At 39.8% G+C, this 15,409-nt stretch overlaps 2 protein-coding genes across 2 annotated transcripts in view; both read right to left on the reverse strand.

The window, feature by feature from the left end:
* slc45a4a (solute carrier family 45 member 4a) overlaps positions 1–2,461 on the reverse strand; it is a 52,055-nt gene extending 49,594 nt beyond the window's left edge. The window contains exons 1-2 of the mRNA XM_006787926.3: positions 2,326–2,461; positions 1,167–1,248 (exon numbers count right to left, since the gene is read on the reverse strand). The gene's annotated coding sequence lies outside the window, so the exon portion shown is untranslated. The remainder of the gene's footprint in view (positions 1–1,166; positions 1,249–2,325) is intronic.
* A 6,235-nt stretch (positions 2,462–8,696) lies between these two features.
* dennd3a (DENN/MADD domain containing 3a) overlaps positions 8,697–15,409 on the reverse strand; it is a 29,255-nt gene continuing 22,542 nt past the window's right edge. The window contains exons 25-30 of the mRNA XM_087834971.1: positions 13,658–13,812; positions 12,784–12,850; positions 12,634–12,706; positions 12,409–12,527; positions 12,173–12,310; positions 8,697–10,897 (exon numbers count right to left, since the gene is read on the reverse strand). Of these exons, the coding sequence (XP_087691097.1) occupies positions 10,703–10,897; positions 12,173–12,310; positions 12,409–12,527; positions 12,634–12,706; positions 12,784–12,850; positions 13,658–13,812 (747 nt within the window). The 3' untranslated portion in view covers positions 8,697–10,702. The remainder of the gene's footprint in view (positions 10,898–12,172; positions 12,311–12,408; positions 12,528–12,633; positions 12,707–12,783; positions 12,851–13,657; positions 13,813–15,409) is intronic.

The following is a 15,409-nucleotide window of genomic DNA, read 5'->3' on the forward strand; positions in this document are numbered from 1 at the left end:
ATGTTGGGGCTTTTTTTGTTTTTTTGGAAAGGGTAGTATCTGAGCCAGCTTAAAACACCAAAATAAACCATCCAAACATGAATGCCATCTATTTATTGCAGACACTAGTGTTAATTAATGATAGCATACTAAAACTATAGTCCTATTAGCATGTGCAGACAGTGTTCTGTTCACGAGCGGTGGGCCAAGCGGATCGGTGCAACATCTACAGTAATGAGGAAGAAGTAGGTGAACAGGAAAGCCTACTGGTCGATGTACATTCCTGTCCTCACCTGTAGTCAACAATCACAAATATAAGTGTTGTCTGGGGCCTCACCCAGACTGAGCTTAGTCATTTGGAAGGGGCTCCGCCTCGTCACAAAGGAATCAACTGACATGGTTCAAGCATGCCTTACCATCCTCCCCCAGGGCCAGAGGAGGTGGTACCTCAGCAAGGCAAAGTCTGAGCAGGTCTGGTCAAAGACAATCTCTGCAGTTATCAGACATTACTAGAGGTCCACATAAACAGCAGTCCCAGGAAGACAGAACTATTATGGATGTTTTGTTTATGGAAATACCCACCAACTCTACATGCAAATATCAAACATCTGCATGTAGGTAGTTCCTATATCTTCCTATGTGAAGGTACAGAGGGAGGTGTTGACAGTGTTTGCTTAAGATCTGAGAAAATGTATCTTTATGTGCATTTGGGGAGTGTGTTCATGTGACTATCTGCACATGACCACTTGGGTCTGGCTACATTCGTGAGGGGTAATAACCTGATGCTGAAACAGCAGCAGTTGATAGTCAGCAAACATTTCTTCAAGAGGAAGTCGGTAGCTTTCACTTCAGCTAAACAAGCTAGTCTTTAGCACACAAACTGAAACCTAAACCACATTGAAACCAGGAGCCTGACAGATTTTTTGAGGAAGTAACAAACATCACATGAGCGTGCGTCTGTGTGTGCACTGTCAGGTCGAGCCAAACCAAAACCAAGATCGAGTCACTCGGAGTGAACCTCAGATTCGGCACAACAGAAACATATTAAACTTAAAACACAACATCTGTTGGCCATTTACGACTCTTTCTTCGGGTCTTTTATCTTTTTGCGTGGACCAAACACCAAAGTGAAACACACGAGATGATCTTTAAAATGCTTTTCGTGTGCACGTGCATGCAAGACTCACCAAAAGGCCTTGAAAGCTTCATAAATGTCGTTGAGACGTCGTAGTTTGGTCCAAGCTGCAATCTTAAGCCCTGCAGTCGTACCTGAGCATGCAACATTGAAAAAGACACAAATTAATACAGATTACAGTCATCTCAGGTCAATGACACTTAACTCATGGATTATTACGGTATAACTAACATTACAAGTAATGCTTTTATCAAGGCAATTATTTCTGCATTAATCCATTTGTTGTGCTCTCTAAGGATCTAAGACCAAGACGCATCCACATAAACTGCCAGTAAACACAAAAATGAGAAAGAGATGCTTTAACACTTGAACCCTATGCAGTCAGGTAGGAAACCACAGCTGATGTGTTCAAACACACCTACAACCAGTGACGATGAATCAGTTGTTACCGTGCAGGACAACGAAACACAAGAGCGAAACACAACAGCTCAGGGTCACGGATGGGCTGAAGCCTATCCCAGCTGTCACGGGGGGTGGGGGTTACACCCCGGATAGGTCACCGATCTATAGCAGATTCACATTCACGGCCAATTTAGAATCGCCAATTAACTTAACTAATATTCATGTCTCTGGGGTGATCATCCACACTACGGCCGGCCGCTGGACTCGAACCCACGACCACTACCCCGCAGATTTCTCTCTCTGTAAACCAAATATACCGGTAGATCCTTGGTTTCAGTCACCCGTGTGTTATACACTACAATAAACTACTCATTCCTGGTAAATTTCACACACACACACACACAGCAGTGATGGAGGAAATGAAAATTATTCTAATGCCAGTATTCTCAACATGTAAACTGTAAACAACCACCGCTGAGCCTCTTCTGCTTCATCTACTTTAAATTTAAACACCAGCCACTTGCACCATTTTGTTTTACACTTTATAATGAGAGAAGCCTAATTTTTATCCTGACCTGTACCCTGCAGATTGCAACCCCCTCTAGCCTCTCTCCTGTTTTTGAAACAGGCCTGCAGAAAACTACAGTAAATGCCTCCTCCTCCTCCTCCTGCTGCTGCTGCTCCTGTCTCTGCAGCAGCAACCTGAGATGCTTTGCATTCCGCCTGGCGGAGCCGACCAACAGCGGCTATAAAATGTTAAAAATCAGTCCCGACTCGTCTCTGCTGCTTCCCCCGGGCATCGCGCTCACCTCGCCGTGTCGTGTCAGCCGTTGGCTCCGTGTTTTCGTCCGCTACGTGGTCGAACAGTCGCTCGGCTCTGCAGCAGCTTTTGTTGCATAGGTTGTCCACTGCTCCCGCAACTACAGCCAGGGCTTTAAATACGCTTTTAAAGCAGTATCTGTCGGAAGAGGAGACGTAGCGCTAGCTTCCGCCAACGTCACGGCTCATTTGCATAAAGAGGCGGAGTCTTGGCGTTGGTATACAAAGAAGCAGAGAAACTGAACTCTTAAAGGGAAATGCCGTTAAAAATAGTGCAGTTCTCGCTTAAAGCAGAGGTATCAATGCTTTATATTGCTTTATTTTTTTACATGTCCAGTTTTAGTTAGCTTTTCCTTTCTTTCTTTCCATAACTAGTTTAAATTTCTCGTTACACCGTCTATTATTTCTAAGGTTTTATACACCAAGGTACCATATACAACCTCAAAAGAACAACAACACATGGTATTTTGCACGTTCGTTATTTATTTAATGAAAAGCTAAGCCAAAATGTAGAAGCAGTTTGCATGAAATTGAGTGCACGCCATAATTCAGTAGATCGTAATACTGCCTTCAGCAGCAATAACTTGATGTAAATGGCATGTATTTGTATAGCGCTTTACTTAGTCTGTATGGACCCTAAAGCGCTTTACACTACATTCAGTCATCCACCCATTCACACACACTGGTGATGGCAAGCTACATTGTAGCCACAGCTGCCCTGGGGCGCACTGACAGAGTCAAGGCTGCCAGACACTGGTGCCACCGGGCCCTCTGACCACCACCAGTAGGCAACAGGTGAAGTGTCTTGCCCAAGGACACAACGACCGAGACTGTCAGAGCCGGGGCTCGAACCGGCAACCTTCCAATTACAAGATGAACTGCCAACTCTTGAGCCACGATCGCCCCAAAACGTACTCGTTTTCTGTATGACTTTTCCAGTCTCTCGCATCATTGCGGTGGAAATTTGCCCCACTCTTCTTTAGAGCATTACTTTGAGTTCATTGAGAGATCCAGGGATTAGTTTATAAACAGTTCTTATAAAGTCCTCCACAGCTTTTCAGTCAGTTAAATAGTTTTGTTAAATAAGTTATTTAATATGGTCATTATGTATCATGCATTTCCACAATTTTAACACCTGCTAAGAAGCACATCAGCTTAATTATGTCCAGATACTTAAAACCTTAGAACTGAAAGAGGGTATATTTTCTTTTTCAAGACTTTTTTTGACCCATGTTGTAGTTTGTTTGCTGATTAGATTTATTTTTCCCCTTTATTTTTGAAAAAAAAAAGCACTTTCAGTCAACAAAACCAGCTCACAGACCTCCAGGTTTGGGTCAATGCATAACGTATAACATCCTTGTATTAAAATCCAGTTTTATAAAGAAGAAAAAAGAAGAAAATAAAACGAACTGCTGGAAACCAGTTTTCCCTTATTTATTGTGCAGCCTAATAAGGAGCAGTTGGCCTCAAAACATCTAATTTGTTTTGGGTAATAAGTATGAGAAAGTTGGATCCTTGCAGTTTGTAAGTTTTAAATTTATTGTTTCAGTATTATTGCTTTTTCTTTATTTCTTTCTTTCATATAAAATTTCACATGCAAATGAGTGTGAGGACAAATATAGTGACAACAGCAACATCATAAAGGCAAAAGTGATGGTTAAAAAGAGTAAAGAGAAATGCTCTCTCTTCATGGCTACAACATGAGGGGAAAACTCACACACCACAGCATCCCCTTGAAATCAGGACCTCAGTTATAACAGATTATTTTTATGTCATTTCATTGATTATTCTAAGACCATCGTCTAAATTCTAGCAATGTTAACTTTGGCTTCGCTTTCTTGCTGAAAGGTCAAATTAAATAAGCTCCATATTCACACCTTTTGGAAAGGTAAATAGGCCTGTTGATTTGGGAGGGGAGGTTAACAAAAGTGCTTATATATTAACATAATTTAGATACAAAATGACTGATGCCTCATTTTCTGTCAGGGACTTTTTAAACATGAAAAATCTAATCAAAAGGAAATTTCTCATAAAATCAGTAAAACTCATGAAGCTGACAAAGCAATATCCATGGTTATGCGTTGCTAACGGTATCCCAGGATTTTCAGGGGACAAATTTCCTTTAAAAAGGCTCTGATATTACACTGTAATAAATGATGAACTACTAAGACATGCATTTTATTGTTGAATGCAACCTGCAACCCCCCCCCCCCCCCCCAACCAAAAAAACACCCATTCTAATATACAGTAACATTTTCCCTCCTCAGTTTCCCTCATTTGTGCTTTTCACATTCATTCTTTCAAAAAGAAAAGGCAGACACTGTGGTGCAGTGCTGTAACTCACACAGAGCCATTAGCTATATTTTATTTCTTTTCTGTTGCTGGAGATTGTTTTCCAAAAAGAAGTGTCATTATCATATTGCAAAGCTGTAAATCCATCATTTCACTTTCAGTTGTGCTTAAGTGCTGCAGACCAAGCAGATTTGAAGTTAGTTAAATTAGTCATTTGCAGTCAGCTGACTGGGGCTGCTAACAATTAATATACAATTAAGCAATTAAGCGGGCTGCTTGAATCCTTGACATCTCATCAGTTATGAAAATTGTTGCCAGTTGAATCAATTAGTCAGCTAATCTATGGCTTGTTTACATCATTAACACCTTATAAAACGCAACATGTATATGATTGATTAAATCAAAAACAGCTCTAAAAGTATAATGGTGCAATTGTAGCTTTTAAAAAAGCAGCTTAAATTCTGTTTAAACTTAAGAAACCAGAGTTACTAAAACAAACACACTGTATTATTTTACAGGCGACTCCATGAGCAGAGCTCCCTTCCTCCAAAGTTTAACCCTCTGAGGTCAAGGCCGTCATCAACGACGGCCCAAAAGCTGACCCCTAACCGCAACTGTAACCATACTTAACTGAAGACATGCAAACATGATGCTTTTAGAAATAATGTAAATTGATTTTGACTTGTACCAGTTACAATGACGACTTTCTTTGGGAACTTGGAAGGAAAAAACATGAAAAAATATAATCTGATAGCCCAGAGCTGGGGTGTTATCACAAATGATGATTTACACCTCAGAGGGTTAAAAACAAATGGCAGAGTACAAAAACGTGAAGGAAATCTGTTCAAATACTTTCCAGATATTGATTGCTTGGCTGTAAATTTAAAAATCTATAAACATCCCCTCCTGTGACTTGCGAGGCTTCACCTGTTCTTATTCTTATCAAAAATGATCTTAATCTAGTGTTAGATTAACAGAGATCTGACTGATGCCAAGGAATCATCAGGAGTGCAGCTCTAAAAATATCGTTGACGTGACATTAATTTATAATCTTCTGTCTTACCCTCGAGCAGACGCCATATTTATTTTATTCTTTAACAGTCTGTCAGAACCGGCACGAGCACATAGCCATAAACCATCAATTGACATTATCTGCAGTAAATCTATGTACAGTTTTCAACAACACGTCGGCGGCAAAAATCACTGTTGTAGAGTCTGTTCATGTAGAAGAGATGAACTCTGAGATTTCTGAAAAGATAAGTCCCAAACTCAAATCCAGTGGAAAAACTAAACCAGTGAGTCAGTACTGTAAAGGTTTTTCCTGTGAATGCACGTTTTAAATATTGCACTCGTTGTAGTCATTATTAATAAATGTGTATAAATAGGTCCCAACATAGGAGCTATTTACTTCTGTTTGAGTGAAGTTTGCAAAAACTAAACCGACTAGTTGTTACAGAAAACATAAAATCACGTCTCGCTTGAACTCTATGACCTGCTGTATCTCAAGACCCCATTTGTAGATTCAAAAATGCTGTTTTGCTAATCTTACTGTGACTTGTGTGGCTCTGCATAAATGCTGTTTACATGTTAAAGCAATGTAAGTTGTCTGACATGAAAAAATATTGTCCCACCCTCAAAGGAGTGTTTTCTTACTGTTTTAAAGTGGACAATGGTCAGCTGGCAAAAAATTCTGCTGAGCATTAAACTGTTGTCTGTTGAAACCACAGACTTGCAATCCAACGTCAACATTTTTTTTGCAGCTGTCCCATATATACAGAACATGTCGTTCCCCCTGAAACCCACAGCGTGAAGACTAAACACAAGACAAGGAACTCAAGGAACAGGTTATATTCTTTAAAAACAGTCATTTCATATGTTTATGCTGTTAATGCTTTCAATAAGCAAGGGTACTGAAAATGCCCCTTTTCCATGTACAAGGTGCCCAAGCTAAATCTAGAACCAGTTCCACGCATTCCCACTGACAAAACTACAGTTAGCACAAACGTGTTGGGCCCAGCTATGAATTGCTGACTCAGCAGTTATGTTCTTTCCACAGAAATGTGCCCAAGTTATCCTGCCTAACGCTGTGTAGCATTCAGTTTTCATTTCCTGTGAAATGCAGGCTGGTTTTCAAAAGGCACAAATGGCTCTGCATCAGCACCACATCGATGGGGAAACAGGCCAAAGAGGGATCATATTGCCACTATATTAGCATCTCTTCATTGGCTCACTATCAAATCCAGAATTGAATTCAAAATTTTTCTCCCTATATGCAAAGCCCTGAAGACTTTAAGCTATCAAAGACCCTCCACTATCATATTTGTTATATTATCATGTTATTAGAGCACTCTGCTCTAAGACTGCATGCTGGCTTGTGTTTCAAAAAGCTTTGAAGAGCCCCTCTCCAGTAGACCCAGCTCCCAAGGTGGATTCAGGAGACAGACGCATTGTCTTCTTTTAAAATGAGCCTTCAAAATTGCTTTAACCCGGGCTTAACTCATGCTGTAACGCTTCTATGGGCTCAGGCTGCTGAGATACTCCCTCTTTATCACATGCGGTGCATTTGCTGTGTATGCCACATCCACATGCATGTCCACATTTTCTCTTCTTCCTGCTGCGGTTGCAGTTTACCGTTTCTCTTTCTCCCCACTCCAGTCAGCCGATGCAGGCAGCTGCTCCACCCTGAGCCTAGATCTGCCGGGGCTTTCTTCCTCTTTAAAGGGTTTTTTCTTCACACTGTTGCCAAATGCATAGTTGTGTATCTTGACATTAATCGTGTGTTTTGATGCTGTATAAATTAAACTTAAAAGAAGGCAATTAAAAAAAACAATGGAACATTAAGGACATGACTCATTATGTTGAAGGGTGCTGTTTGGACAACAACTACAGAGGTATTGCCTATTTTATATACAACAGAGTTAAAAGAAGATGAATAAAACATGCATGTTAGCATTAGCTGATAGATTCTTAGTAAAGGCATGAGGAACTTCTCTATAGCATTATAGCACAGACTACTGTGTCTTTGTATGTTAAAGTGCAGCACAAACAGTAGTTGTGTTTTCCTTTTCCTGAAAGTAAAAGTTTATGGATTAAAGGAAACTGATTAAAAGCTGCAGGAGGCACAGAAAACAACTTATCATGTACTGTGCTGAGGCATTAGTGGAGCTGCATGGTGAGAGATTAACAGCTGCTTATGGCTTTATGTTACAAAACAATGTCAAACACCCACACAAATACAACTGCACGCAAGTGGATATAACACAGTGTTCTGAGTATTAGAAAGGATTTTCAGAGAAGCCTCGTTGTAAAAACACCTTGGCAAACTCCACAGGGAGGTCATTCACATAACAGCAGCCCTGCAGGGATTCAGTGTTTTGCTCAAGGACACTTGAGCAGGGTGGACCCAGTCTGTTCTACCTTTGTTACTGCAGGTCTCCCACCCTGCAGCCTAAGCAGGGATTGAGCCAGGAGTCAAATAGCCCCTTTGTTTTCTGCACAGTTTTACACTGCAGACCTGAAATTATCAACCGGTTTCTATTCTTTTAATCTTGGGGTAATAGTTGCTGTTTGCATTTTTGTCAGTGTGATGAGTTTATATTTATTGCAATAAAAATAAATTCTACGCCAAGTAAAACAATTTAAATTGGTGATTGAAAATGAAAATGTCATTTATACTGATTTCAAACGTTTTGCAAGCAATTATTAGTTCACAGGGGAAACAAGCAGGTTATGTGTGTCTGAACTGCGTTAATGTTGCTAACTCTAAACTATGAACCTCCACTTCATCAAGCCTCAGGCTTTACCCAATATGAACTTGGTATCAAATTGCGCCCTCTTCTGACGAACTCTAGAAAGTGCAAAATAAACAGTTTTGCAAACAGTATGCAGGTCGAGATTTGCGCAGTAACAAATCATTACACTGGTTAGACGACAAAGCCAACTGAACTAATAGAGCAATAGTTTGTGAGTCAGAGAAACCACTCAGGATTTATCAGCAAACAGCATTTTTTATTATTTTGATTTAGTTCAAAAGAAAGAAGCAAAGTCAGAGGAGTCTTAAATTGTTTTTCATTAAGTATTTATTGTTGTCCATCCTGTGGACCATCCTTCTAACTGAGCAGAAAGTAAACTGAAGCTTCGGTTTGCTGAGAATAAAAACAGACTTGAGGTTTCCTTTAATAAGTGTCCTGACTGTCAGGTTTTTTTTTTTTTTTTAAAAAAAGAGAGAGAATATGTACATTTTCATGCTTGTGCAAAAGCAAAGGTTGCAAAGGTATAAATACAATGGCTGAGTTGTCATTTGTTTAATTTACAACATCATGTGTCGCAGTTATATACAGAGTATAAATACAAGAGTAAATGATAAGTTTAACATTCAGTTTGAACCTCAGATGACAAAATGTAAAAATAGTTCTGTGAACCAGAACCACTGATGATGAAGTTGGCTTTAGTTTTATAATACACTTAATAAACACTTAAAACTCTTAATGTTCTCTATGTGTGAGACACTTTCTCCAGTTCCACTAAGTTAATATAAATAATGCTACTATTAAAACAACACAGAGTTGAAAGCAATCTTAAAATGATCAGAATACAAAAATCACAAAATATAAATATATTTTAACATGCGTGAAACATTTTATAGCCTCTGGTTTTGATTTAACCTAATAAATATCTGAATGTTTAATATCTGTAAGGCACCGCGTGAACAGGAATTTTGACCTTTCGGTTGGTTAATCTTCTTGAACAGCAGCCTGCCAAAGAGAAAACTGTTAAACTGCTCTGAAAATAAACAGAGACTAGATGCCTCTGTACACTGAGCATGCTCGAGGTCTAATGCTGAAGTCCAAGTTTGTATGTCAAGTTCAACCTGTGGATCAAAACGATGCAGCATTGTGACACAACTTCCTATTTGTCGTTGGTTTTGATTGGCTATAATAGACTAAAAATCTTTGGAAAAGAAAAAAAATCTATACAATAACTTTGGTAAAGCTTGGTTTGCAGTCCACTTGTGTGAATTCTGGATAAAGTTTACAGGGAAAATCTAATGTAGTAGATTTTTTCAGCTTGATCCAAAGAAACCCAATGCTAACTCATTTGTAATTTATCACAAACACGTCCAACTCTGACCTTCAAGTGGCTACATAGTGTTAAAAACCCAGAAAACAATAAAATGAAATAGGTTCCTTCATTTACCCATACTCCACCTGCTTGGCAACTTTAGGGGAAATTGGCCAGTTGGTTTCTACATAATCCTCCTGACAGAGGGAAAAACTACAAATACATAACTTCCTTCACAAAGATTTAAAAAAAAAAATTAAAAAAGGAAAAACTTTGTCCAACAATGGAAAAATATCTTACTATTGACATACTGTACAGTTAGCCCCTATTTTATTACCTGTTCAAACATATTCCAGCTGCTGCAGATCCTCTGACCCACACCTGAGTGTCGATCAAGTTTAAGCCCAGTTCCCATCATTGCGTATCATCATATCTCCTGTCCATTAAAGCATCCCCTCCATCAAAATAATCTTCTATCGGGGCTTTCCCACTGTGATGGTGAAATCTTCAACCGCAGTTTTGTTTTCGGGGTATTTTGACTCCTCTGAGCTGCAGACACTAACGTCAAAAACACGGTTGGAGGTATGGCTCAGTCACACGCTGTTACCACATGTGTGTTCACACTTACATAAACACTTAATGTGTTCAAAACCTTCATTAAAGTGAACTTTGATGCATTTTGGATTGAAAAATTCTCCAGCAGAACATGAGCTCACTTTCCCTGTTTCAGTCTTGAGTTTTCCTTCATTAAATGATAAAATAAGTTCTGTTAGTATTTCTAATCTTAACTTCATAGAAGACAGGAGAAGCTGCCCAGGTTGGTCATACTTCATGTAAACTTTGAGCTTCTTTGCATTCCTTCATATCCCGGTGATGCAGATTGCTTTTCTCCTTGCTGTGCTTTCCAAATATGGATCTTCCCTTCATTATCCAGGATTTGTTTGAACAGAGGGAATTCAGTGAGAACTTGCACTCTGACTATAAAACATTCCTAATTTCAGTCCTTCTGCCTCTTTACTCCACCTTCCAGATGGCGATCTTCCCATCATGTTTTCCAGCTCCACTGAGGACGTAGCGGTCCTCAGCTGAGCACAGCCCTGTCACTTTGTCGGTATGGCCGTGAAGCTCCTTCAGGACCTGGTACCGCTCTGTGTCCAGGATGTAAACCTTCCCTTTGGTTGAACTGCGGCCCATGCCGCCAACCCACACCTACACAGCAAAGAGGCTAGTTAATTTGGTTAAATGTCAAATAGTTTCTCAAGCATCAGTTAAGATTAACATTCGCTAACAACCGGGGGAAAGTGGGGCAAGATGAGCAGGTGGGGCCAAATTGATCCTAAACAATTATACACAAATTTTTCTGTTTTTGCTAGCAAAGGAGCAGTCTTAGATAACGTATTAGAGTTGACGCTGTCATGTGACATCACGTGTCACAGCTGAGACCAAAGTGGAGGCGCTTAGCTATGATGCACAGGTGAAAACTAAACACAGCATATGAGCACAGACACCTCATACCAACTGTGAAGCATGGTGATTTGGGCTTGTTTTGCATCACCAGGACTTGGGTACCTTGCAGTCTTTGCAGCTGACCACAAAATTCTGTGTATGCCAAAGTATTCCAGAGTCAAATGTGAGGCCGACAGTCTGACAGCTAAAGCTTAGCTGAAACTGTTGTGCACCAATACAATGATCAAAGGTGTCGCCGTGTCAAAGCCCAGACCTCAATCTCACTGAAATGCTGTGGTGGGACATTAAGAGAGCTGCCAGCAAATGGATGACCTGCAGGAACGCTATAAAGAAGAGTGGACCATTTCCTCTGGCTTACCCTGTCACAGTGAGATAAGCTTTAGCCTCCAAAACGTTTGCTTTGTCAGCAAACATTTTGGGCTACAGTTGTCCAAGTAACCTTCTCTCATGTCGATTGCAGCTATTTCAATCAGTTGTCCTGAACTTGAGAAATGCTGAACTTAGAAACCACCCACTTTCTGTTTCCAGCTATTATTTTGCCCAATTTTTCTTGAAGTTGCTGAATGTCAATAACTTTTTATGGTGAGTGGATGGGGGCTTTGTGTGGATGGAGCTTTGCTCCTCATAAGGGCAAGTAGACCTTTATTTGTGCCTTATATTGTTTTTAATGATCTGCTTCTGCTGCTATGGTTTGAATAACAGCTAAGATCCTGAAGCCGCATTATACCCATTTTATTCTTGTGTTGAATTCATGATTGAAAGGCTAACTTCACTAAAGAATTTCTTACATTGCCCCACTCTCCCCTAAGCTCCAATTGCAACTAGTTAACTTCTCTTAGAATTTAACAAATTAAAGAAGGACTAAAACAAATAAAAATAAAACAAAAACATTGTATTTTGAATGTTCAAATGTGAAAGATTAGCACTTCTGAGGCTCACTGATTATCATATTAACATCAACCATAAATATAAGAATATTTTCCATATTGCTCTGTACGTGTGTGTGTGTGTATTAACCTGGTTTTTAACTTTAATTATGCAGTAGCATCCGGTGCAGTCCTGTAGAGTGATGCGGTGGAACGGTTTGCTGCAGTCTTTAATGTGCCAAATAGACACCTCTCCAGAATCTGCACACACACTCCACATTTCCTCCCGCTGACACAAACACATCAGGTGAAACGGGGTCACTCTTACAAAATGAAAATACATTTATTAACGAAAAACAATATTAAGAGCAAAATGTGTGTTTGTACCTCTGGTAAGATCAGAGCACAGCTGAAAGTAGTTGTGGAGCCTTTTTGTTGTTCTGGTAAATTCATGCAACGTTTTAATGAACCATTCCTCCACACCTCCATTATCTTGTCTCTGGAGCCTTAAACCAGACCAGAGGGAAAGACGGAAAGAGAGGGTATTCAGCTTACATCATCAAAGTCTCAGATTTTCCATTTTTTCAACTGTCCAGTGTGAAGGAAACTTACAACACCAAAGCGTGCCGCTGCAGCTGTAAATGGACTGCAGATGGCCGCAGGAGAGGCGGAAGTGCTTCTTCACCTGAAGGAAAAGTAAAAGTCAAACAAGCTGAAAGAGAAATGCAAACAGGTGTGAACAATGGTTGATATTAAACTAACCTGCAATGTGGAGACCTCCCACATCATGACTGTTCCCTCTGCACTGCAGGAGTACGCCACCTTTTGGCTGAACAACAAAGCAGACTGGTAAAATTATTTTTAATGTACATTTCAAGAACAGAGTGGATTAGGCACAAACATTTCCATTCCTTGAATACAACTTTAATTACCTAACAATAATGATAATACTGCTGAAACAACCAGTCGACTTATGATATTGTTATTCATCTGAATAAGAATAGTATACAAGTTCAAGAAATTCATCAAACAAATTGTATGCTTTTATATTGCTGATCGCTTATTTGCTGTTTTTCTTAACTTTCTGTTTCAAAGTTAATTTCTTTAATCTGCGAATTTATGACTGAAATTATTGACTGTTTGATTAGAATACACAAACAGAAACTGGGTGTTCCCTCGATCAGAAAACTCAGCTTAGAAGTTGGTACACATACATATCATATTGGCAGTGATGAATAAACTTCTTTATAAAGCCTCCATGAGAATACTGGAGGTTTAAGGGTCGAAACAGCAGAGTGACAGCAAGAACAGCACATTAGAATGAGAGAGGAGACAATTTGCAGCTTTAGCAGAAAATCTGGGAAGATGTGTTTGGTATGTGATGTGAGGACAGCGAGGCAGTGCGGCCCGAGTTTCCTGGACTACCGCAAAGCTCGACTAACTGGCGATCACACTACTGATCAGAAATATGTTTAAAGTGTCTGAAACGAAGCGCCCAACTACAACATACATCTGCAAGCTATACTAATTGTGCCAAAATATATAGATTTTTTTTTATTTTTTTTTTATTTTTTTGGGGGGGGGGGGGGGGGGGTGATGATTGTGTATTTTTGTTGTGGCTGTTGTTCTGCGTTACCTGTATTTGTCTTTGTCGACCGCCAGTCCTGTGACCTCTGCCCTGTGCTCAGTCAGCTGTCTGTTACACACCATGGCCACTATGCTGATGATGTAGATCACAGAGTCCTCAGAGCCCATCCACACCTGATCTTTGTCAACCTCCAGCATGCAGTTCTGAAACCAGAAACATGTTTCTGATCACAAGTCCACAGGTATTTCAGCTTTACACATTTTTTACCTGGATCTTCAAAATTTTCTACCTGGGTAACAAAAAAACAACAACTACTCAGTCATTAATTCTAAAGCTCCTTTCAGCTGCTCCCATATTCACAATGGGGTCGCCACAGCAGGTGTCTTTGCATATTTTTAATGTCAGAAGCTCTTCCAGTTGAGCTGCTAAGAGCTTCATGCAGGACGCAATACTCAGCATGTCCACTAGGTGGCGAAACTGTGCTAATAAACTACTGAAACACTACCTGACAAACATTACTTCTAATATCAAGTACCTCTGTGTTACAGAATGTGCAAATAGATTTGGAAGTTACAGCTAAAAATTATCAATAGAAAAAATGTTTAAATTACTTTATCTACAATAATTTCATGATATTTTCTCAACAGCTGTTTTCACGCTGCTGGTGAAAGTTAGAAATCGTCATGCCAGTGTTTTATAAGTGAAAACACATACTCCGCCCATCTCTGTCTCACACTTCCAACATATTTCATGTAACTGAACTGCACAGTTGAAGTAAGGGTTAGACTTAAGAAGTGTCTTAAAACCTCACAAATCCTTTCTCCTGGAGAAAATGTTTATGAAGCTCGACCACTGGCTGGTGCTTCCAACCCTCCAGCCAGCTATCACTGGAAAATGCTTTGTTCTTTGAGGGAATGTAAACTATTCAAAACACACTGGATTCCCAACGATTTCATGTTGAAAGATAATGTTTGAAGTGAAGCCAGAGAAGGAGAAACAAAAACCACTTAATATATATACTTAATATGTACCTGATGTCTGTGGTGTGCTTATCTGCTGATTTAGTTCAGCGATGAGCAAACATCTGGCCAGGTGTTTTTATTTAGTGGTGGAAAAAAGACTACTAGCAGAAGTTTAGAGAAGCCAGTTTAACATGTAGAGGGTTAACTGTGTGAAAGGATCAAATTTGAATATTTACTACTGCTTTTTTGGGTCTTTTCTTTTGATTTTCATGCATAGCACAGTAGTGCAGTCTATGGCACTGTTATATCACAGCAAGACAGTCCCAGGTTCAAATCCACTGACACAACTGGTCAGTGGATTTGAACTGTGTGGAGTTGGAAAGTTTTCCCTCTCCCTCCAATACTCCAGTCTCCTCCCACAATCCAAATACATGCAGGTTAGGCTAACTGGTGAATCTGGTCAGGAATGCCTGACTGCCTGTGTGTTTTAGCCCTTAGCCAAGCAACGTGTCCATAGCGTACTCCTCCTTTTTGCCTTGTCACATCTGGGACAGGCATCAGCCAACCCATATAACTGAATACAAATATTTTCATGAATAAAAATAAAATTGTAACTGTGTTAAGGGTGGACCTACAATGTTCATTTCCAGCTCCATGTTGTATTTACATTAGAGCTTAACTGCTGTAGTTCTAAAGTTTAAAAAAATCAATTTCATCCGTTGTCTTAAACAAGATGTTTTAGCTTTCTTCTGATTGGTTGCCCTTTCGAAATAAAGTTTTGAACAGCAGATGGGTGGAGTTTTTGCGCTGATAACCCGAGTCATGCACCAGACGTTAA

The sequence above is a fragment of the Neolamprologus brichardi genome, chromosome 22 (genome assembly GCF_056152115.1).
Source record: "Neolamprologus brichardi isolate AB-2024 chromosome 22, ASM5615211v1, whole genome shotgun sequence".
NCBI lineage: Eukaryota > Metazoa > Chordata > Actinopteri > Cichliformes > Cichlidae > Neolamprologus > Neolamprologus brichardi.